This window comes from Ylistrum balloti, unplaced genomic scaffold (assembly GCF_031769215.1).
Source record: "Ylistrum balloti isolate Yb309-2 unplaced genomic scaffold, AGI_CSIRO_Ybal_v1 Utg371386, whole genome shotgun sequence".
Taxonomy (NCBI): domain Eukaryota; kingdom Metazoa; phylum Mollusca; class Bivalvia; order Pectinida; family Pectinidae; genus Ylistrum; species Ylistrum balloti.
The window spans coordinates 25,296-51,748 of NW_026782730.1; the positions used below are offsets into that span (position 1 = coordinate 25,296).

At 41.0% G+C, this 26,453-nt stretch overlaps 1 protein-coding gene across 2 annotated transcripts in view; it reads left to right on the forward strand.

Moving 5' to 3' along the window:
* The first annotated feature begins 246 nt into the window (after window positions 1–246).
* The window catches only part of LOC132562277 (peptidyl-prolyl cis-trans isomerase FKBP5-like), a 31,378-nt gene continuing 5,171 nt past the window's right edge, over window positions 247–26,453 (forward strand). Inside the window, exons 1-8 of one of the 2 annotated variants that reach the window (XM_060227016.1) lie at window positions 247–532; window positions 1,853–2,017; window positions 3,922–4,020; window positions 6,071–6,318; window positions 13,552–13,635; window positions 15,570–15,809; window positions 16,061–16,252; window positions 22,630–22,839. In XM_060227016.1, the coding sequence (XP_060082999.1) occupies window positions 328–532; window positions 1,853–2,017; window positions 3,922–4,020; window positions 6,071–6,318; window positions 13,552–13,635; window positions 15,570–15,809; window positions 16,061–16,252; window positions 22,630–22,788 (1,392 nt within the window). In that variant the 5' untranslated portion in view covers window positions 247–327 and the 3' untranslated portion in view covers window positions 22,789–22,839. The remainder of the gene's footprint in view (window positions 533–1,852; window positions 2,018–3,921; window positions 4,021–6,070; window positions 6,319–13,551; window positions 13,636–15,569; window positions 15,810–16,060; window positions 16,253–22,629; window positions 22,840–26,453) is intronic. The other variant, XM_060227017.1, reaches the window with a different exon arrangement.

Below are 26,453 nucleotides of genomic sequence, written 5' to 3' on the forward strand. Positions count from 1 at the left end.
TCTTGTTATGTCGATAATTGCCTGCTTAATGCCCGTGTGAGTTTTCTGATATTTATATAAAACAAATAAATGATAACACAGACATGTGAAAACCAACGACACCAACTGATGAGCCGGTACTAAAGTACAGTATAGAATTTAACAGTAGTCTTTTCTCATAAAGCAATTATGCGCTCTCTCAATTTACAAGCGTTTATACGACATCGACGAACTGCCGCTTATCACGTGTGAAAATAGAAATTTCCAGCAAACCATTTTCAGATTCGAGAAACCGGCGTTTCATCATATAGCGTAAAGTATACCTCCATTATTTGTAGTTTGTACACAATGGAAGCGACACCAGAAAAAATAGATATTACACCGTCCAAAGATGGCGGTGTGTTAAAAGAAATTCTGCGAGAAGGAACTGGGGAAGACAAACCGTTGGCTGGTGATAAAGTGTTTGTGCATTATGTTGGAACGCTTGAAGATGGCACAGAATTCGACTCTAGCAGAAGACGCGGGGATAAATTTGATTTCGACCTGGGAAAAGGTACGCATGATTCAGTTAAACTGATGGGGGTCATTGTACGTGGTCAGGTGGTAGTGTGCAAACAGAATTATAATCATAGACCTTTCTGGCAAATTACCTCCCTTTATCTTTGTAAAATTTATTCGCCTTGTCAAGAATTAATGTAACTTTTTAATAATTCAGAAATGTATATACATATATATAATATTTTAGTGACAGAAACGTAGTCAGTGTCCCCAAAGATCTTAATTCCACGATAACTTAAACATACACTGGTATACATAGGTTTAAATTCCCACAAAAACTTCCAAACATCCACTGGTTTTTCCACAGATGTAAATTCCTACACAAATATTTTAAAACATCCACTGGTTTTCACAGATTACAATTTCTAAGCAAACAATTAAAACTAGATCCCAGTTTCCATAAATATGTCAAGAAAAATGGATGTATGCTGTCTCTTAGATAAATTTTCTTATATTGTGGCCAGGTCACTGTTACAGAAATGTTACTTATGTGGGGCTGCCAGTGCCTTGGTAGATTTACTTGTCCCTCTGTTGTTTCTACATATTAGAGAAGACAATTCACAAGAATTTCTCCCCTATCAAGCCAATGTTATCCTGTTTGAATTATTAATACTTAAAAGCTGTGATAAATCTGCCGAGTCCTGAACTCATAGAATTTTGATGGGACTCGTGGATTTAATGGAAATATTTAAATTGTTCATTGTGGGACCCGTTGTTATTAGAAATTAAGTTTAAAAGGCAACTCCTCTTCATTTTACCATAATAATTAACAGTGAGGATTTTTTACCAGATAAGTGTTATCAGGTATATGAACATTTTTCAAAGACTGAAAAGGAGGTCATTTCAGTTACTATATATCAGGGATTTTTTTTGCAGGTATATAATTTTTTCAAAGTTAGTGACCCTTTAAAAATTGCAAAAAATCAAAATTGCTAAATTTGCATATCTTCTTCTTTTTATTGCAAACATATTAGTTATCTACAGAGTAGATGTACCTGAGCACTTTCTAGCCATGAATACTTCTATAATAAATAAATACTGGCGGGTATGTAAATCTCTTATCTAGTTTGACTGGTCAGTAAGATAGCTTATTGATGTTAGATTATACACCAATGTCCACTCTAAAGTAGTCAGTCTTCAACAGAGACCTTCCAAATTTCTGAGACAACGAAATTGCTAAAAAATAAAACAAGCAGAAATTGCAGAACATATATTTTTAGGCTTTTTGCAAAAATTGCACATTGCAAAACTATCCTTATATATAAGGTACCTTTCCAAATTATGTAAAATTATTTTTTTGTTGGTTTTCTTACAGGGAGTGTCATCAAATCATGGGATTTGGGTGTTGCCACTATGAAAAAGGGAGAAATCTGTCGACTTACGTGTCGCAGTGATTATGCGTATGGTGAGAATGGATCCCCACCTAAAATACCTGCTAACGCTACTCTGATATTTGAAGTGGAACTCTTTGAATGGAAAGGTAATAGAACTTCATACTGAAATGTTTGTCTGTCTCTATACAATACTTCAATTACACATAACACTGATGCTAGTGGTGAATTCATTTCGTTGTGGCTATGATAAAGTGAAGCATTACACTATTTTCTTACTAATTAGCTTTTTTGTTCACCAATTTTTTTTCTAATCATCCTGATGGTTAAGTTAATAAGTAGGAAGATAGTGAAATGCTTCACTTTACCATGGCCATGGTTGACATTTTATCATACTGGTGAAATGGACCATGGGCTTCACTTTACCATGGGCTTCACTTTATCATGGGCTTTACTTTATCATGGACTTCACTTTGTCATGGACTTCATGGGCTTCACTTTATCATGGGCTTCACTTTATCATGGGCTTCACTTTATCATGGACTTCACTTTATCATGGACTTCATGGACTTCACTTTATCATGGGCTTCACTTTATCATGGACTTCACTTTATCATGGACTTCATGGACTTCACTTTATCATGGACTTCACTTTATCATGGGCTTCACTTTATCATGGACTTCATGGACTTCACTTTATCATGGACTTCACTTTATCATGGACTTCACTTTATCATGGACTTCACTTTATCATGGACTTCACTTTACCAAGGGCTTCACTTTATCATGGGCTTCACTTTATCATGGACTTCATGGACTTCACTTTATCATGGGCTTCACTTTATCATGGACTTCACTTTATCAGAAAACCATCCAGTCAATAAGTCGCCCATGGGTGGTAATTTAAAGAAGGCAGTTATTTGGGTTTAAGAAGATAATGAAAACAATAGTTTTCCATATATTTATTATTATTTCCAGATGCCATGTTGTTGATCCATTGCAGAAGTGCATAAACATCACAGTGATCCAGATTGCTGAATATTAACTCTAATAATGTTAATTTAAAAGTCTTTTGTTGTCTGTCATCTCAGTGGTTAGTAGGAATCTATTTGCAGAATGAAATCTTTTTTCTAATATATAGAAAATATTTAATAGTGGCTTCAATCATAATAAATATTCTTCACAAATGTGTGTAATATTTCAGCTTGTAAAAGATACAAAATATATTAGATACATGAGTGAAATGTATTTGTTATTACTGAAGAAACTTTTAAACATTCTATTTATCACATTTTCACAAGTAAAATAACCAAATACTGACATATTTAGGACAGAAATAAAAGTACGAAGCTATGCTTTTCACAGACACTACTTTAACTTCACAGTAACAAAATATAGTCCATTTTTTAAAAAGTGATTGAAAACACATAAACACAAAAATACATTTCAGTGTAAATCAATTTTCATATTCTCATAGAAAATGCTAATTGTTCATGTCACTTACAGACAAAATTGCTTTAAAATGTAAAACAATAATGGTCTGTGACAATTACTATACGACTGAAAATATGGTGGCACCTAGAAGGTTACTGTCGCTGTCGATGACACAAATTCTCTTGAAATGTCTAGTTTCACTCTCAAGATGTTCAGTTGGGAATTTGGTTTGATCTCTGATAAGGTAATTTGAGTTAGTGACTTGAGTTGTATGCTGACTTCCATGGAAATGAAACTTTACCATGGAATTGAAGGTCACACTTCTAGTAAACAACTCCAATTCCTTCAGATGTCTGGTGTAGTGGTTTTTTTTTGTAACAGGCTTTGTGATTTGTCAGTTTTATAAGATGATCTGTGTTTTCTCATTTCCTTGTGTAAGTCTGCAAAAGTGTTATTTATCACTAGCAATATTTCTCTACGTTTCACTAGCAATATTTCTCTACGTTTCACTAGCAAAAATATAATAAATGAATATATTGCAAATTTCTTTCCCGAATGACGTTTTCGTTTAATGAATGCAGTTTCTAAAAGTTTGAATTTTTGAAAAATATTTCTGCAGGAGAAGATATTTCGGAAAAGAAAGATGGCTCTGTGATCCGACACATTGTACAGACTGGGGAAGGCTACCAGACACCAAATGATGGCGCCACAGTCAAAGGTCAGTGAACGGATACAAGTATGTTGTTATTCAATTTTTTTGCCATGACCACTTCTAAACTTGCTGGTTTGTATTTTTCTTTGGTTACTGGTTATTAATAGCATAGTATTCACTTAATCATTTTTATATGATGGTGAAACTTTACATAAAATTTAGGGTTCTAACATAAATGATGCAGTTTAATCTGCTTTAAACTTTTGTAATCGAACTGGAAGAAAATGTTACACTAGTTCAATTTCTTCACCAAAATATTAAACACACTGTTCCTTGTTATGACAATAAAAAAGAATATTTGAAGAATGTCACCAGTTATGTCCCTTTGTTTATCATAATGTCCCTGTAATGTCAATGACAGAGAATATCTATAGAATGTCTCCACTTATGTCCCTTTGTTTATTAAAATGTCCCTGTTACGTTAATGAATTAACATATAGCATATAAAACCCAACAGCTAGGTTAAAATTCAACAATTTAATGACAACAAATAAATTCTATGCAGCAAAATTACAAATATTGTGATGGTGTACAGAGTTAGCTACTAATTATCAAAAGTCAGAACTTATCTTTCCGTGGAAGTCTCCAAATCCAGAAGAATTCACAATAGATTGTCCAGAAAACAGGGTAACTGAAGAATAATCCAAGAATTGTTTCCTAGCTGGGTATATATAAGTGCAGGTCCACAAGGCACTATCACTAAATCACTGTACAAGTCCACACGTCACAGACTGAATTCTCAAAGTAAGCTCACTCAAGGTGTTAATACTTCAAAAAGGCTCCTCAGGCTTGGTTCCATCATGTTTATATACACTAAAGGTTTCTAGAAAGTAGAATATCTGTAGAACAGTTACCGTATTTGATCCAATAAGCGCCCAGTGCACTTAAAAAATTACAATTAAGGGGGGCGCTTATTAGAGACCATCTTAGATGTAAAAGAAACACATTCAGTGCTAAAAAATCTGCCTCCACCGGGAACTTTCTGTCTCCTTTTTGAGGTGTTTTTAAAGAGGTTTTTAATTCACTCTTTTTGTCTCCAATCACGAATTCGCTTCCTATCTTTACCGTACTGCTTTGATGCTTAGCTGTTTCCCCCATTCCTTGGCAAACTCCACAACTTTTAACTTGAAAGAAATTTCATACGACTTGATTCGGCCTCCTTTGTGAGATTGTGATGTGTCTGTGGTTGCCATAATTTCAGTGTCAACCTTTATGTAATCAGGTGCACTCTGTCATTATATGCTTGTCGATAAATTGTTTCAGAACATCTTAACATGATGACATGAAAGGGAATTTGTTCATGATAAATATATAAAATTCCATTCATACTGTTTTAGCACAACTATTTTATTTGCCATTTGATATCTAACTGCTTCATTTGTTTCTGTCCAATAATCTATCACACATGAAAATATCATTTTTTAATCTGCTGTGTCAATGGCTATCTTACCTGTTAAATAATGGACTATGCCTATTCAGTCTTCGTTACTGTGGCTGAGCGCGCGACACCAAGGTACACAAGGTAAAGGTCATCTACCATGTGGTTTAGGAATGTGTGAAAAAATATCTTTCATGTATGAATATTCGTCTGTGGTCAGGGGATATCATGTTTATAGAGAGTGTTGAAAACCATTCATAGGACAGTGCCTTATACAGTTATTGAGGATAATAATCCGTTTGACAAGTTTGCAATCAGAGTTGTGAAAGAAGGGAAAATAGTGGGTAACATTCCAAATGAACTGTCAAAAACAGCTGATTTCTTTATCAGACATGGTGGGGAAAATGTGGTAGTAGTTATAGAGGACACTTATCGACATTCCTCTGTTGCTGGTGGACTGGAGATTTAACTTTTTTTTTACATTTGTGTGGAGTACATCTCCTTATAAAGCGACTTAAAACAATTCTTGATCGTGACTAAAACGTAAGTAAATCTAGACTTTTAGGTATCTGAAGGGGGGAGGGGGGGTGCTTATAGGGACATGGGCGCTTATTTGGTCGAATATTGTATGTCCCTTTATCATTATTACAAGTTAAGATAAATAATGTGTCATTACAGTACACTATGTGGGCCGCTGTGGTATGACAGTGTTCGATGACCAACAGGTGGAGTTTGTCCTTGGGGAGGGAGAGGAGTCTGGAGTCATTGACGGCCTTGAGGTTGCAATTAAAAAGATGAAAACGAAAGAAAAATGTCGGTTAGAAATTCTGCCGTCAATGGCTTATGGAAAAGCAGGAAACTCCAAATTCAACATTCCGCCCAACACCCCTCTACAGTTTGATGTGGAAATGCTGTCATTTGAAAAGGTAGGCTTTCATACTTTAAATATAAACCAAACATCTTAAATTTTATCATTCCCAGATTGTTACTGCCTTTTCAGAGAAAATGTGTGAGGGATCTTTTTTAAATTTAATGTATATTTGTTTTTGAGACTGTTTGCTGTGAAATTGATTTTTTTGTGCGTTTGATTTTTGTTCTTTTCTTGGTTACTCTTTAAGTTCATGTCTACAGACTGTTGAAATCAGTTCAAGTAGAGCTATACTCATCAATCAATGAAATTAAGTGTTTTTGAAAAAATATGTTTTTTTTTTAATACACAGATAATTTACTTCTATGAGATGATAATTGATTATAAACTATATGACACTTAGACAAATATTGTGTGTGTTACTTGGTGTCAAAATACTACAGAAAAGAGATCCCAGAGGGATGCTTGTGCCCACTACAGAAAAGAGATCCCAGAGGGATGCTTGTGCCCACTACAGAAAAAAAGATACCAGAGGGATGCTTGTGCTCACTACAGAAAAAAGATCCCAGAGGGATGCCTGTGCCCACTACAGAGGGATGCTTGTGCCCACTACAGAGGGATGCTTGTGCCCACTACAGAAAAAAGATCCCAGAGGGATGCTTGTGCCCACTACAGAGAAAAGATCCCAGAGGGATGCTTGTGCCCACTTCAGAAAAAAGATCCCAGAGGGATGCTTGTGTCCAATACAGAAAAAAGATCCCAGGGGATGGTTGTGTCCACTACAGAAAAAAGATCCCAGAAGGATGCTTGTGCCCACTACAGAAAAAAGATCCCAGAGGGATGGTTGTGTCCACTACAGAAAAAAGATCCCAGAGGGATGCTTGTGCCCACTACAGAAAACAGATCCCAGAGGGATGCTTGTGCCCACTACAGAGAAAAGATCCCAGAGGGATGCTTGTGCCCACTACAGAAAAAAGATCCCAGAGGGATGCTTGTGCCCACTACAGAGGGATGCTTGTGCCCACTACAGAAAAAAGATCCCAGAGGGATGCTTGTGTCCACTATAGAGAAAAGATCCCAGAGGGATGCTTGTGCCCACTACAGAGGGATGCTTTAGCCCACTACAGAGGATAGATCCCAGAGGGATGCTTGTGCCCACTACAGAGAAAAGATCCCAGAGGGATGCTTGTGCCCACTACAGAAAAAAGATCCCAGAGGGATGCTTGTGCCCACTACAGAAAAAAGATCCCAGAGGGATGCTTGTGCCCACTACAGAGAAAAGATCCCAGGGGGATGCTTTAGCCCACTACAGAGGATAGATCCCAGAGGGATGCTTGTGTCCACTACAGAGAAAAGATCCCAGAGGGATGCTTGTGCCCACTACAGAAAAAAGATCCCAGAGGGATGCTTGTGTCCACTACAGAAAAAAGATCCCAGAGGGATGCTTGTGCCCACTACAGAGAAAAGATCCCAGAGGGATGCTTGTGCCCACTACAGAAAAAAGATCCCAGAGGGATGCTTGTGTCCACTACAGAAAAAAGATCCCAGAGGGATGCTTGTGTCCACTACAGAGAAAAAAGATCCCAGAGGGATGCTTTAGCCCACTACAGAGGATAGATCCCAGAGGGATGCTTGTGCCCACTACAGAGAAAAGATCCCAGAGGGATGCTTGTGCCCACTACAGAAAAAAGATCCCAGAGGGATGCTTGTGCCCACTACAGAGAAAAGATCCCAGAGGGATGCTTGTGCCCACTACAGAAAAAGATCCCAGAGGGATGCTTGTGCCCACTACAGAGAAAAGATCCCAGAGGGATGCTTGTGCCCACTACAGAGAAAAGATCCCAGAGGGATGCTTGTGCCCACTACAGAAAAAAGATCCCAGAGGGATGCTTGTGCCCACTACAGAGAAAAGATCCCAGAGGGATGTTTGTCCCCACTACAGAGAAAAGATCCCAGAGGGATGCTTGTGCCCACTACAGAAAAAAGATCCCAGAGGGATGCTTGTGCCCACTACAGAGAAAAGATCCCAGAGGGATGCTTGTGCCCACTACAGAGAAAAGATCCCAGAGGGATGTTTGTCCCCACTACAGAGAAAAGATCCCAGAGGGATGCTTGTGCCCACTACAGAAAAAAGATCCCAGAGGGATGCTTGTGTCCACTACAGAGAAAAGATCCCAGAGGGATGCTTGTGCCCACTACAGAAAATCCCAGAGGGATGCTTGTGCCCACTACAGAAAAAAGATCCCAGAGGGATGCTTGTGCCCACTACAGAGAAAAGATCCCAGAGGGATGTTTGTCCCCACTACAGAGAAACAGATCCCAGAGGGATGCTTGTGCCCACTACAGAGAAAAGATCCCAGAGGGATGCTTGTGCCCACTACAGAAAAAAGATCCCAGAGGGATGCTTGTGCCCACTACAGAGAAAAGATCCCAGAGGGATGCTTGTGCCCACTACAGAAAAAAGATCCCAGAGGGATGCTTGTGCCCACTACAGAGAAAAGATCCCAGAGGGATTGTGCCCACTACAGAGAAAAGATCCCAGAGGGATGCTTGTGCCCACTACAGAGAAAAGATCCCAGAGGGATGCTTGTGCCCACTACAGAGGGATGCTTGTGCCCACTACAGAAAAAAGATCCCAGAGGGATGCTTGTGCCCACTACAGAGAAATGATCAGAGAGGGATGCTTGTGCCCACTACAGAGGGATGCTTGTGCCACTACAGAAAAAAGATCCCAGAGGGATGCTTGTGCCCGCTACAGAGAAAAGATCCCAGAGGGATGCTTGTGCCCACTACAGAGAAAAGATCCCAGAGGGAAAAGATCCCAGAGGGATGCTTGTGCCCACTACAGAGAAAAGAGAAAGAGGGATGCTACAGAAAAAAGAGGGATGCTTGTGCCCACTACAGAAAAAAGATCCCAGAGGGATGCTTGTGCCCACTACAGAGGATAGATCCCAGAGGGATGCTTGTGTCCACTACAGAGAAAAGATCCCAGAGGGATGCTTGTGCCTACTACAGAAAACAGATGCCAGAGGGATGCTTGTGCCCACTACAGAGAAAAGATCCCAGAGGGATGCTTGTGCCCACTACAGAGAAAAGATCCCAGAGGGATGCTTGTGCCCACTACAGAGAAAAGATCCCAGAGGGATGCTTGTGCCCACTACAGAGAAAAGATCCCAGAGGGATGCTTGTGCCTACTACAGAAAAAAGATCCCAGAGGGATGCTTTTGCCCACTACAGAGAAAAGATCCCAGAGGGATGTTTGTCCCCACTACAGAGAAAAGATCCCAGAGGGATGCTTGTGCCCACTACAGAGAAAAGATCCCAGAGGGATGCTTGTGTCCACTACAGAGAAATGATCACAGAGGGATGCTTGTGTCCACTACAGAGAAATGATCACAGAGGGATGCTTGTGCCCACTACAGAGAAAAGATCCCAGAGGGATGCTTGTGCCCACTACAGAAAAAAGATCCCAGGGGATGGTTGTGTCCACTACAGAAAAAAGATCCCAGAGGGATGCTTGTGCCTACTACAGAAAACAGATCCCAGAGGGATGCTTGTGCCCACTACAGAGAAAAGATCCCAGAGGGATGCTTGTGCCCACTACAGAGAAAAGATCCCAGAGGGATGCTTGTGCCCACTACAGAGAAAAGATCCCAGAGGGATGCTTGTGCCCACTACAGAGAAAAGATCCCAGAGGGATGCTTGTGCCCACTACAGAAAAAGATCCCAGAGGGATGCTTTTGCCCACTACAGAGAAAAGATCCCAGAGGGATGTTTGTCCCCACTACAGAGAAAAGATCCCAGAGGGATGCTTGTGCCCACTACAGAAAAAAAAAGATCTACAGATCCCAGAGGGATGCTTGTGCCCACTACAGAAAAAAGATCCCAGAGGGATGCTTGTGCCTACTACAGAAAACAGATCCCAGAGGGATGCTTGTGCCCACTACAGAGAAAAGATCCCAGAGGGATGCTTGTGCCCACTACACTACAGAGAAAAGATCCACAGAGGGATGCTTGTGCCCACTACAGAGAAAAGAAGATGTTTGTCCCCACCAGAGGAAAAGATCCCAGAGGGATGCTTGTGCCCACTACAGAGAAAAGATCCCAGAGGGATGCTTGTGCCCACTACAGAGAAAAGATCCCAGAGGGATGCTTGTGCCCACTACAGAGAAAAGATCCCAGAGGGATGCTTGTGCCCACTACAGAGAAAAGATCCCAGAGGGATGCTTGTGCCCACTACAGAGAAAAGATCCCAGAGGGATGCTTGTTGTGTCCAGAAGGATGCTTGTGCCCACTACAGAGAAAAGATCCCAGGGGGATGCTTGTGCCCACTACAGAGGATAGATCCTAGAGAGATGCTTTAGCCCACTACAGAGGATAGATCCCAGAGGGATGCTTGTGTCCACTACAGAAAAAAGATCCCAAAGGGATGCTTGTGCCCACTACAGAGAAAAGATCCCAGAGGGATGTTTGTCCCCACTACAGAGAAAAGATCCCAGAGGGATGCTTGTGCCCACTACAGAGAAAAGATCCCAGAGGGATACTTGTGTCCACTACAGAGAAATGATCACAGAGGGATGCTTGTGCCCACTACAGAGGGATGCTTTAGCCCACTACAGAGGATAGATCCCAGAGGGATGCTTGTGTCCACTACAGAAAAAAGATCCCAAAGGGATGCTTGTGCCCACTACAGAGAAAAGATCCCAGAGGGATGCTTGTGCCCACTACAGAAAAAAGATCCCAGGGGATGGTTGTGTCCACTACAGAAAAAAAGATCCCAGAGGGATGCTTGTGTCCACTACAGAGAAAAGATCCCAGAGGGATGCTTGTGTCCACTACAGAGAAAAAAGATCCCAGAGGGATGCTTTAGCCCACTACAGAGGATAGATCCCAGAGGGATGCTTGTGCCCACTACACTTGTGTCCACTACAGAGAAAAGATCCCAGAGGGATGCTTGTGCCTACTACAGAAAACAGATGCCAGAGGGATGCTTGTGCCCACTACAGAGAAAAGATCCCAGAGGGATGCTTGTGCCCACTACAGAGAAAAGATCCCAGAGGGATGCTTGTGTCCACTACCCACTACAGAGAAAAGATCCCAGAGGGATGTTTGTCCCCACTACAGAGAAAAGATCCCAGAGGGATGCTTGTGCCCACTACAGAAAAAAGATCTCAGAGGGATGCTTGTGTCCACTATAGAAAAAAGATCCCAGAGGGATGCTTGTGCCCACTACAGAGAAAAGATCCCAGAGGGATGCTTGTGCCCACTACAGAAAAAAGATCCCAGAGGGATGCTTGTGTCCAATACAGAAAAAAGATCCCAGGGGATGGTTGTGTCCACTACAGAAAAAAGATCCCAGAAGGATGCTTGTGCCCACTACAGAGAAAAGATCCCAGGGGGATGCTTTAGCCCACTACAGAGGATAGATCCCAGAGGGATGCTTGTGCCCACTACAGAGAAAAGATCCCAGAGGGATGCTTGTGCCCACTACAGAGAAAAGATCCCAGAGGGATGCTTGTGTCCACTACAGAGAAATGATCACAGAGGGATGCTTGTGCCCACTACAGAGGGATGCTTTAGCCCACTACAGAGGATAGATCCCAGAGGGATGCTTGTGCCCACTACAGAAAAAAGATCCCAGGGGATGCTTTTGTCCACTACAGAAAAAAGATCCCAGAGGGATGCTTGTGCCCACTACAGAAAAAAAAAGATCCCAGAGGGATGCTTGTGCCCACTACAGAGAAAAGATCCCAGAGGGATGCTTGTGCCCACTACAGAAAAAAGATCCCAGAGGGATGCTTGTGCCCACTACAGAGGGATGCTTGTGCCCACTACAGAAAAAAGATCCCAGAGGGATGCTTGTGTCCACTACAGAGAAAAGATCCCAGAGGGATGCTTGTGCCCACTACAGAGGGATGCTTTAGCCCACTACAGAGGATAGATCCCAGAGGGATGCTTGTGCCCATTACAGAAAAAAGATCCCAGGGGATGCTTGTGTCCACTATAGAAAAAAGATCCCAGAGGGATGCTTGTGTCCACTACAGAAAAAAGATCCCAGGGGATGCTTGTGTCCACTACAGAAAAAAGATCCCAGAGGGATGCTTGTGTCCACTACAGAAAAAAGATCCCAGAGGTATGCTTGTGCCCACTACAGAAAAAAAAAAGATCCTAGAGGGATGCTTGTGCCCACTACAGAGAAAAGATCCCAGAGGGATGCTTGTGCCCACTACAGAAAAAAGATCCCAGAGGGATGCTTGTGTCCACTACAGAGAACAGATCCCAGAGGGATGCTTGTGTCCACTACAGAAAAAAGATCCCAGGGGATGCTTGTGTCCACTACAGAGAAAAGATCCCAGAGGGATTCTGGAGTCCATTTTTGTTTGATTTTCATAAATTTGTTTTATTTAGAAGCTGGATATTTCCCTTCGTTAGTCTTGATTATATGAAATTTTAGAATTCCTTTAAAGAAACAACAATAATCATCAGCCGTCAGATATAAGATGGTCGTTAGTCAATAGTTTGTTTTTCTGACAGCCTCATTATCAAAAAACAGGACATACAAGTCATCAAGGTAAACCTCAATTATACAATTTGAGACAGATCAATTTAGGCCTTTTCAAGAAATAGCGATAGCAAACTTTGAGTGTCAAAATCAAAGATGGATGCCAGTTGGTCTTTTGATTCAGACTGAAAATTGCATGGCCACATCTAGGAACAGAGAGGAACATACATATAAAATTTGTGAAAGATCCATCCAGTACTTCCAGGAACAGCGATAACAATTTCATTGTCAAAATTCCCATTGGTGCCTGTTGGTCATTTTGTTTTTCTTAGCAGACTCAAAATTGAAAAGTCACAACTAGGGACCAAGGAAAACCAACATATGAAATTTGAGACAGATCCCTCCAGTACTTTCCAAGAAATAACTTGGCAAATGTTCATTATCAAAATCCAAGATGGGCTACCTGTCAGTCATTTATTTTTTTGATCAGATTCAAAATCAAAAGTGTGCATTTAGGGACCAAGGGGAATCTACATGTAAAATTTGAAAAATATCCACCTAGGACTTTCCTGGAAATAGTGGAAACAAATTATCACTGTCATAATCTAAGATTTCTGTCTGTCGCCCAGTTTGTAAAGAAATTTTAATTAGATAAGATGTCTTGTTTGAAATAAAAATTGAGAGAATTTAAACTGCAAAATCTGCAATACCGGTAAGTAGTATATGAAAATTTCAATAAAAGTGAGGATGATTTTGTTTATAATATCTGACCATATTGATTGGGTACAGGCAAAAGAGTCCTGGGAGATGGATGCAAGTGAAAAGCTGGAACAGGCTGAGATAAAGAAGGCCAAGGGAACATCCTACTTCAAGGTAATTGTTGTTGTACATGATCATGGTGTTAGTAATACACACACCAATGTATACGTAAGGGTTCAGATAGAAGGTTTTGTTGACTAAAACACAGCTGCTCATTTGACAGAAGGACACAAAAACTTCTGAGTAGACAAAAGGTCAGACTTAACCTGCTGATCAGACAGAAGGACAGACAAAGCTGCTAATCAGACAAAAGGACAGACAAAGCTGCTAATCAGACAAAAGGACAGACAGAGCTGCAACTCAGACAGTAGGACAGAGCTACTGATCAGAGAGAAGGACAGCAAAGCTGCTGATCAGACAGTCAGAGTTGAAGCTTTATCTGTCCTTTTGTGTGATCAGCAGCTTTGATGTCCTTCTCTCTGATCAGTAGCTCCGTCTGTCCTACTGTCTGAGTTGTAGCTTTGTCCAGACAGAGCTACTGATCAGACAGAAAGACAAAGCTGCTGACCACACGGGACAGACAAAGCTGTAGATCAGACAGAGCTACTGATCAGACAGAAGGACAGCAAAGATGTTGACCAGAGAGAAGGACAGACAGAGCTTCAACTCAGACAATAGGACAGACAGAGCTACTGATCAGAGAGAAGGACAGCAAAGCTGCTGATCAGACAGAAGGACAGATAGAGCTTCAACTCCGCCAATAGGACAGACAGAGCTACTGATCAGACAGTCAGAGTTGAAGCTCTATCTGTCCTTCTGTCTGATCAGAAGCTTTGTTGTCCTTCTGTCTGATCAGTAGCTCCGTCTGTCCTACTGTCTGAGTTGTAGCTTTGTCTGTCCAGACAGAACTACTGATCAGACAGAAGGACAGCAAAGCTGCTGATCAGACAGAAGGACAGACAGAGCTACTGATCAGACAGAAGGACAAAGCTACTGACCACACAGGACAAAGTTTCTAATCAGACAGAAGGACAGACAAAGCTGCTGACCAGATAGAAGGACAAAGCTGTTGACCACACGGGACAGACAAAGCTACTGATCAGACAGTAGGACAAACACAGCTTCTGATTAGACAGAAGGACAGACAGAGCTACTGATCAGACAGAAGGACAAACACAGCTTCTAATCGGACAGAAGGACAGACAGAGCTACATCTCAGACAGGACAGACCGATTTACATCTCAGAGAGAAGGACAGACAGAGCTACTGATCAGACAGAAGGACAAACACAGCTTCTGATCAGACAGAAGGACAGACAGAGCTACATCTCAGACAGAAGGACAGATCGAGCTACATCTCAGACAGAAGGACAGACAGAGCTGCTGACCAGACAAGACAGACAAAGCTCCTGATCAGACAGTAGAACAGGCAGAGCTACTGATCAGAAGGACAGATTAAGATGCTGATCAGACAGAAAGATGTACAAAGCTACAACTCAGATAGGACAGATTAAGCTACTGATAAGACAAAAAGTCAGACACAGCTGCTGATCAAACTGGATGACATACTTAACTATTGATCACATAGAAAGACAGATATAGGTGTTTTACAGTCTCTATCTGATGACCCATACTTTCTCTGTTGGTGGTGTTTTACAGTCTCTATCTGGTAAACCCATACTTTATCTGTTGGTAGTGTCTTACAGTCTCTATCTGATAAACCCATACTTTATCTGTTGATGGTGTTTTACTGTCTTTATCTTAAAAACCCATACTTTATCTGTTGGTAGTGTCTTACAGTCTCTATCTGATAAACCCATACTTTATCTGTTGATGGTGTTTTACAGTCTCTATCTGATAAACCCATACTTTATCTGTTGGTAGTGTCTTACAGTCTCTATCCGATAAACCCATACTTTATCTGTTGATGGTGTTTTACTGTCTTTATCTGGTAATATTATACATTGTTGACATAGTTTTTTAGCTTGTCCTTTTCTGTCATGCAAACACTTTTGCTTCATGAATTTATTTTGTATTTTCCACTGGAAGGTTGAGAAGTACAAGTTAGCTGCCAAGTTCTACAGTGCAGTTGTGTCTTTGCTGGAGAATGCCACTGGGATGGATGCTGAAGAGGATTCAACACGCAAGTCTTCACTTTTACTGGCAGCCTACCTGAACCTGGCAATGTGCTATCTGAAGCTTGGGAATGACCATGAAGCACATGGCCAGTGTGACAAGGCCCTAGAACAGGATAGCAAAAACGTGAAGGCACTTTTCAGACGTGGACAGGTGTGTTGTATAGAAGAATTCTTTTTTCTACCATTTGAATATAATTATTCCATAATGTCTTTTAGGGATGTCAAGACTTTTAACTCAGTTAGAAACTCTGTGGTGCAGGGTTATGGCATGAAATAGCTCCTTTTCTAAAAAAAACTTTTTACAAACCAAACATATGTAAAATATGGATGTCAGTTGTTGTATGTGTTTCTGCTTTGTTGAAGTCTGTCTCATTAAAGTTGGCTCCTTGACATGTGTTTTAGGCTCTACAAAACAAAGGAGATTATGATTTGGCAAAGAAAGACTTTGAGCAAGTGGTTGAGCTTGATCCCCAGAACAAAGCAGCAAAGAACCAAATTACTCGCTGTATACAAAAGATAAAACAGTTTAAAGACAAAGAGAAAAAAATATATGCTGGAATGTTCCAGAAATTTGCAGAGGCTGACAGCAAAAAGGTAAACATTCTTGAAATTAATCTATATGTTATTTATAATTATTTAATGTAAAAAATATCTTTAGTGACATTCATATCTTAAATTCTAAAAATCAGCAAACAAGTACAGGGATTTTACAAAGAGCTGTCAAGGCTACAGAATTCTGGTACCACCCACTGGGTACTGACATACTGGGACTACAGGGATTTTACATAGAGCTGTCAAGGCTACAGAATTCTGGTACCACCCACTGGGTACTGACATACTGGGACTACAGGGATTTTACATAGAGCTGTCAAGGCTACAGAATTCTGGTACCACCCACTGGGTACTGACATACTGGTACTGATATACTTGTACTGGATACTGACAAACTGGCACAGGGTACCGACATACTGGTACTGGGTACTAACATACTGGTACTGACATACTGGTACTGACATACTGGTACAGGGTACTGACATACTGGTAATGACATACTGGTACAGGGTACTGACATACTTGGTACTGCCATACTGGGTACTGACATACTGGTACTGTATACTGACATACTGGGTACTGACATACTGGTACTGGGTACTGACATACTGGTACTGCGTACTGACATACTGGTACTTACTTACTGGTACTGGGTATTGACATACTGGTACAGGGTACTGACATACTGGTACAGGGTAGGGACATACTGGGTAGTGACATACTGGTACTGGGTACTGACATAATGGGTACTGACAAACTGGTACTGACATACGGTACTGGGTACTGACATACTGGGTACTGACATACTGGTACTGTATACTGACATACTGGGTACTGACATACTGGTACTGGGTACTGACATACTGGTACTGGGAACTCACGTACTGGTACTGACATACTTGTACTGGGAACTGAAATACTGGTACTGACATACTGGTACTGGGTACTGACATACTGGTACTGGATACTGACATACTGGCACAGGGTACTGACATACTGGTACTGGGTACTAACATACTGGTACTGACATACTGGTACAGGGTACTGACATACTGGTACTGACATACTGGTACAGGGTACTGACATACTTGGTACTGCCATACTGGGTACCGACATACTGGTACTGTATACTGACATACTGGGTACTGACATACTGGTACTGGGTACTGACGTACTGGTACTGGGAACTGACATACTGGTACTGACATACTGGTACTGGGTACTGACATACTGGCACAGGTTACTGACATACTGGTACTGGATACTGACATACTGGTACTGCGTACTGACATACTTGTACTGACATACTGGTACTACGTAATGACATACTTGTACTGACATACTGGTACTACGTAATGACATACTGGTACTGGGTACTGACATACTGGTACAGGGTACTGACATACTGGTACTGATATACTGGTACTGACATACTGGTACTGCGTACTGACATACTTGTACTGCGTACTGACATACTTGTACTGACATACTGGTACTACGTAATGACATACTTGTACTGACATACTGGTACTACGTAATGACATACTGGTACTGGGTACTGACATACTGGTACTGACATACAGTTACTGCGTACTGACATACTGGTACTGACTTGCTTGTATTGAGATACTGGTACTGTGAACTGACATACTGGTACTTGGTAATGACATACTGGTACTGACATACTGATACTGACATACTGGTACAGGGCACTGACATACTGGTACTGACATACTGGTACAGGGTACTGACATACTGGTACTGCGTACTGACATACTTGTATTGACATACTGGTACTGGGTACTGACATACTGGTACTAACATACTGGTACTGGGTACTGACATACTGGTACTGACATACTGGTACTGGATACTGACAAACTGGCACAGGGTACCGACATACTGGTACTGGGTACTGACATACTGGTACTGACATACTGGTACTGGGTACTGACATACTGGTACTGACATACTGGTACTGGATACTGACATACTGGTACTGACATACTGGTGTACTGACATACTTGGTACTGCCATACTGGGTACTGACATACTGGTACTGTATACTGACATACTGGGTACTGACATACTGGTACTGGGTACTGACATACTGGTACTGGGTACTGACATACTGGTACAGGGGACATACTGGTACAGGGTAGGGACATACTGGGTAGTGACATACTGGTACTGGGTACTGACATAATGGGTACTGACATACTGGTACTGACTACGGGGTACTGACATACTGGTACTGACATACTGGTACTGTATACTGACATACTGGGTACTGACATACTGGTACTGGGTACTGACATACTGGTACTGGGTACTGACATACTGGTACTGTACTGGGAACTGAAATACTGGTACTGACATACTGGTACTGGGTACTGACATACTGGTACTGGTACTGACATACATACTGGTACTGACATACTGGGGTACTGACATACTGGTACAGGGTACTGACATACTGGTAATGACATACTGGTACAGGGTACTGACATACTTGGTACTGCCATACTGGGTACTGACATACTGGTACTGTATACTGACATACTGGGTACTGACATACTGGTACTGGGTACTGACATACTGGTACTGGGTACTGTAATACTGTTTCTTTCATTCTGGTACTGGGTACTGACATACTGGCACAGGTACTGACATACTGGTATACTGGTACGTACTGGGTACTGACATACTGGTACTACGTAATGACATACTTGGTACTAATGACATACTGGTACTGGGTACTGACATACTGGTACAGGGTACTGACATACTGGTACTGATATACTGGTACTGACATACTGGTACTGCGTACTGACATACTTGTACTGACGTACTGACATACTGGGTACTGACATACTGGTACTGGGTAATGACATACTTGTACTGACATACTGGTACTACTGACATACTGGTACTGGGTACTGACATACTGGTACTGACATACTGGTACATACTGGTACTGACATACTGGTACTGTACTGACATACTGGTACTTGGTAATGACATACTGGTACTGACATACTGGTACTGGTACAGGGCACATACTGACATACTGGTACTGACATACTGGTACTGCGTACTGACATACTTGTATTGACATACTGGTACTGGGTACTGACATACTGGTACTAACATACTGGTACTGGGTACTGACATACTGGTACTGACATACTGGTACTGGGTAGTGACATACTGGTACAGGGTACTGACATACTGGTACAGGGTACTGACATACTGGTACTGGGTATTGACATACTGGTACAGGGTACTGACATACTGGTACAGGGTACTGACATACTGGTACTGGGTATTGACATACTGGTACAGGGTACTGACATACGGGTACTGACTTACTGGTATTGGGTAATGACATACTGGTACTGACACACTGGTACTGGGTACTGACATACTGGTACTGGGTACTGACATACTGGTGCTGGGTACTGACATACTGGTATAGGGTACTGACATACTGGGTACTGACATACTGGTACTGGGTACTGACATACTGGTACTGACATACTGGTACTGGGTACTGACATACTTGTACTGACATACTGGTACAGGGTACTGACATACTGGTACTGCGTACTGACATACTGGTACTGACTTGCTTGTATTGAGATACTGGTACTGTGAACTGACATACTGGTACTGGGTACTGACATACTGGTACTACGTAATGACATACTTGTACTGACATACTGGTACTACGTAATGACATACTGGTACTGGGTACTGACATACTGGTACTGACATACAGTTACTGCGTACTGACATACTGGTACTGACTTGCTTGTATTGAGATACTGGTACTGTGAACTGACATACTGGTACTGGGTAATGACATACTGGTACTGACATACTGATACTGACATACTGGTACAGGGCACTGACATACTGGTACTGACATACTGGTACAGGGTACTGACATACTGGTACTGCGTACTGACATACTTGTATTGACATACTGGTACTGGGTACTGACATACTGGTACTGCGTACTGACATACTTGTATTGACATACTGGTACTGGGTACTGACATACTGGTACTGACATACTGGTACCGGGTAGTGACATACTGGTACAGGGTACTGACATACTGGTACAGGGTACTGACATACTGGTACTGGGTATTGACATACTGGTACAGGGTACTGACATACGGGTACTGACTTACTGGTATTGGGTAATGATATACTGGTACTGACACACTGGTACTGGGTACTGACATACTGGTACTGGGTACTGACATACTGGTGCTGGGTACTGACATACTGGTATAGGGTACTGACATACTGGGTACTGACATACTGGTACTGGGTACTGACATACTGGTACTGACATACTGGTACTGGGTACTGACATACTTGTACTGGGTACTGACATACTGGTACTGACATACTGGTACTGGGTACTGACATACTGGTACTGACATACTGGTACTGGGTACTGACATACTGGTACTGACATACTGGTACTGGGTACTGACATACTGGTACTGGGTACTGACATGCTGGTACTGATATAGGCAGGAGTAATAAAAAGTTAGGGGGAGGAAGGGTTAGGCAGGACTAATATAATGTCAGGGGGAGAAGGGGGCTCAGACAGGAGTAATATCAAGAGAGGGGGAGAAGGGGGGCTCAGACAGGAGTAATATCAAGTCAGGGGGAGGGGGGCTCTGGCAGGAGTAATATCACGTCAGGGGGAGAAGGGGGACTTAGGCAGAGTAATATCAAGTCGGGGGGAGAAGGGGGGCTCAGACAGGAGTAATATCAAGTCAGGGGGAGGGGGCTCTGGCAGGAGTAATATCACGTCAGGGGGAGAAGGGGGACTTAGGCAGAGTAATATCAAGTCGGGGGGAGAAGGGGGGCTCAGACAGGAGTAATATCAAGTCAGGGGGAGGGGGCTCTGGCAGGAGTAATATCACGTCAGGGGGAGAAGGGGGACTTAGGCAGAGTAATATCAAGTCGGGGGGAGAAGGGGGGCTGAGGCAGAAGTAATATCAAGTCATGGGGTCAGGGGAGGAGGGCGGTGCTGCTCAGGCAGGAGTAATATCAAGTCATGGGGTCAGGGGAGGAGGGCGGTGCTGCTCAGGCAGGAGTAATATCAAGTCATGGGGTCAGGGGAGGAGGGCAGTGCTGCTCAGGCAGGAGTAATATCAAGTCAGTGATTGTATAATGTTTCAAAATAGTTCACACCAGGTAAATTCAATTATGAATGGGAAAAAAAAATATGAAGCGACAAATAAGACGAAAAGTTAAATTCAGGAATTGGTACTTTAAATTCTTATTCTAATCAAAAGGATATCAGCTGGTAAAATTTTACCATTTAGTGACATGCTCAAGCTTGAGACAAACCTTAGGATTTAAATTGTGTCAGCGTAACTGATGTATAACCAGTTAACCATTATTGTGTGGCCTACAGAGCTGGTGGACACTTAGGGATCACTTTGTCCATCGTCACGCGTCGTCGGCAATGTCGTTGTCGTCAGTATGAAAGTTTTCCAGACTTTTTTCGGTAATGCTTAGAGTTATCAGAATGAAATATGGCATATGGCTTTTTGTTGCAAGGGTACAGATTAAGTTCAATTCCTGGCTGCCTGTGACCCTTTTTGGCAGAGTTATGCCCCTTTCAACTTAGAAAATTTCTTGTGAATATTGTTTTCAAGACTTTTTTGGCTGATGCTTTGAGTTATCGAAATGACATTTGCTATATGCTGTCTGTGACCCTTCTTAAGAATAAATAAAACTGAATTAAATATGCCAACTTCTTAGCATGTTTCAACTGATTTATAATAATAGACATGGATTTAGGTAATTATGTATACAGTTTATTTGAGTAAAATATACTTACGGAATTGTGGTCCCAATTGCGTTTTCATTTTGTATGAAATAGTATGAACAGGTCACTTCTAGTAAGGATTCAAACATGCGAGTCACATGTTTTCTCTTTTAATTTTTACTACCTTTAATATTGCTTCATTGTCTTTCCTTTTTCAGAGTGCTTAGAGTTTTAGTCAGCCATGAACTCAATTTGATAAATTAGTAAATTGACACTTTCATAGTGATACATCAGTTCAATTCAACACATCCTTTACTCCACAAAAGCAGTAGGACGTCACCAAAGATTGCATGCTTTTATTATGCTAGATGCTTATATAATAACATTTAAATATTTTCCTTAACTAACATTTATCTAAATATCTAAAATGGGAATAAAAACAATCTGTTTATTCAGAAACTTTTTTTTCTAAGTGAAACTTTGGAACTTTTTGTATTGCTAAAATCATGAATATTGGGAGTCAGGAAATAAAGTTGGTTTACAGTAAAATTATACCACATCATCCCAGTATTGTTTTTACCATTACCCTGATTTTGACCTCTGACCCTAACTTCAGCCTCAGCACCAGTATGAGGATGGCCTTGCTAGTTTGGGGGAGTGGAATAACGATATGGCTGCTGGTATGATGTCCCTGGAACAGGAGATGGCTGCCTTTGGGGAGACCATGCCTGTCCGTGGTACCAACAACCATGGAAGTCAGAACGGCAGCCACTGAACACTCACTCCTACAACAAGGATAGTTACTGTAAACCTTCAAAAACCACAGGTAGTTACTATAAACCTTCTAAAACCACATGTAGTTACTGTAAACCTTCAAAAACCACAAGTAGTTACTGTAAACCTTCAAAAACCACAAGTAGTTACTGTAAACCTTCAAAAACCACAAGTAGTTACTGTAAACCTTCAAAAACCACAGGTAGTTACTGTAAACCTTCAGAAACCACAGGTAGTTACTATAAACCTTCTAAAACCACATGTAGTTACTGTAAACCTTCAAAAACCACAAGTAGTTACTGTAAACCTTCAAAAACCACAAGTAGTTACTGTAAACCTTCAAAAACCACAGGTAGTTACTGTAAACCTTCAAAAACCACAAGTAGTTACTGTAAACCTTCAAAAACCACAAGTAGTTACTGTAAACCTTTCTAAAACCTCCGTTAGTTACTGAAAACCTTCTAAAATCACAGGTAGTTACTGTAAACCTTCTCTAACCAAAGGTAGTTACTGTAAACCTTCTCAAACCACAGTTAGTTACTATAAACCTTCTAAAACCACAGGTAGTTACTGTAAACCTTCTAAAACCACAGTTAGTTACTATAAACCTTCTAAAACCACATGTAGTTATTGTAAACCTTCTCAAATCAGTGGTAGTTTAAGTTAAACCTTCTCAAACCACAGGTAGTTACTGTAAACCTTCTCAAACCACAGGTAGCTACTGTAAACCTTCTCAAACCACAAGTAGTTACTGTAAACCTTCTCAAACCACAGTTAGTTACTATAAACCTTCTAAAACCACATGTAGTTACTGTAAACCTTCTAAAACCACAGGTAGTTATTGTAAACATTCTCAAATCAGTGGTAGTTACTGTAAACCTTCTCAAACTACAGGCAGTCATTGTAAAACTTCTCAAACCAAAGGTAGTTACTGTAAACCTCAAATCAGAGGTAGTTACTCTAAACCTTCTAAAGCCAGAGGTAGTTACTGTAAACACTACAGTAAACCACAGGTAGTTACTGTTAAAACTACAGTAAACCACAGGTAGTTACTGTCAACACTACAGTAAACCACACATAGTTACTGTCAACACTACAGTAAACCAGAGGTAGTTACTGTAAACACTATAGTAAACCGCTTGTAGTTACTGTAAACACTACAGTAAACCACACGTAGTTACTGTCAACACTACAGTAAACCACAGGTAGTTACTGTTAACACTACAGTAAACCACAGGTAGTTACTGTAAACACTATAGTAAACCGCTTGTAGTTACTGTAAACACTACAGTAAACCACACGTAGTTACTGTCAACACTACAGTAAACCAGAGGTAGTTACTGTTATCACTACCGTAAACCACAGGTAGTTACTGTAAACACTACAGTAAACCGCTTGTAGTGACTGTAAACACTGTAGTAAACCACAGGTAGTTACTGTCAACACTACAGTAAACTACTGGTAGTTACTGTAAACACTACAGGAAACCACAGGAAGTTACTGTAAACCACAGGTAGTTACTGTAAACACTACAGTAAACCACAGGAAGTTACACAGTAGTTACTGTCAACACTACAGTAAACCACAGGTAGTTACTGTTATCACTACCATAAACCACAGGTAGTTACTGTAAACACTACAGGAAACCACAGGTAGTTACTGTAAACCACACTTACTGTCAACACTACCGTAAACCACAGGTAGTTACTGTAAACACTACAGTTAACCACAGGTAGTTACTGTTAACACTACAGTAAACCACAGGTAGTTACTGTAAACACTTCAGTAAACCACAGGTAGTTACTGTAAAGACTACAGTAAACCACACGTTTTTACTGTAAACACTATAGTAAACCGCTTGTAGTTACTGTAAACACTACAGTAAACCACAGGTAGTTACTGTAAACACTACAGTAAACCACAGGTAGTTACTGTTAACACTACAGTAAACCACAGGTAGTTACTGTCAACACTACAGTAAACCACAGGTAGTTACTGTAAACACTACAGTAAACCACAGGTAGTTACTGTAAACACTACAGGAAACCACAGGAAGTTACTGTAAACCACAGTTAATTACTGTCAACACTACAGTAAACCACAGGTAGTTACTGTCAATACTACAGTAAAGTACAGGTAGTTACTGTTAACACTACAGTAAAGTACAGGTAGTTACTGTTAACACTACAGTAAACCACAGGTAGTTACTGTAAACCACAGGTAGTTACTGTAAACACTACAGTAAACCACAGGTAGTTACTGTAAACACTACAGTAAACCACAGGTAGTTACTGTAAACCACAGGTAGTTACTGTAAACACTACAGTAAACCACAGGTAGTTACTGTAAACACTACAGTAAACCGCATGTAGTTACTGTAAACACTACAGTAAACCACAGGTAGTTACTGTAAACACTACAGTAAACCACAGGTAGTTACTGTAAACACTACAGTAAACCACAGGTAGTTACTGTAAACACTACTGGCAACCACAGGTAGTTAATGTAAACACTACAGTAAACCACAGGTAGTTACTGTACAGTAAACCACAGGTAGTTACTGTAAACCACAGTTACTGTCAACACTACGGTAAACCACAGGTAGTTACTGTAAACACTACAGTTAGCCACAGGTAGTTACTGTTAACACTCCAGTAAACCACAGGTAGTTACTGTAAACACTACAGTAAACCACAGGTAGTTACTGTCAACACTACAGTAAACCACAGGTAGTTACTGTAAACACTACAGTAAACCACAGGTAGTTACTGTAAACACTACTGACAACCACAGGTAGTTAATGTAAACACTACAGTAAACCACAGGTAGTTACTGTAAACTACTACAGGTAGTTAAACCACATGTAGTTACTGTAAACCTGTAAACACACTAGTAAAAACCACAGGTAGTTACTGTAAAACAGGTAGTTACTGTAAACACTACAGAAAACCACTGGTAGTTACTGTCAACACTACAGTAAACCACAGATAGTTACTGTAAACACTACAGTAAACCACAGGAAGTTACTGTAAACCACAGGTAGTTACTGTAAACACTACAGTAAACCACAGGTAGTTACTGTAAACACTACAGTTAACCACAGGTAGTTACTGTTAACACTACAGTAAACCACAGGTAGTTACTGTAAACACTACAGTAAACCGCTTGTAGTGACTGTAAACACTGTAGTAAACCACAGGTAGTTACTGTCAACACTACAGTAAACCACAGGTAGTTACTGTAAACACTACAGTTAACCACAGGTAGTTACTGTTAACACTCCAGTAAACCACAGGTAGTTACTGTAAACACTACAGTAAACACAGGTAGTTACTGTAAACACTACTGTAAACCACAGTTAGTTACTGTAAAGACTACAGTAAACCACAGGTAGTTACTGTAAACACTACAGTAAACCACAGGTAGTTACTGTTAAACACTACTGGCAACCACAGGTAGTTACTGTAAACACTACTGGCAACCACAGGTAAACCACAGGTAGTTACTGTAAACACTACAATAAACCACAGGTAGTTACTGTAAACACTACAGACAACCACAGGTAGTTACTGTAAACACTACAGTAAACCACAGGAAGTTACTGTCAATACTACAGTAAACCACAGGTAGTTACTGTAAACACTACAGTAAACCACAGGTAGTTAC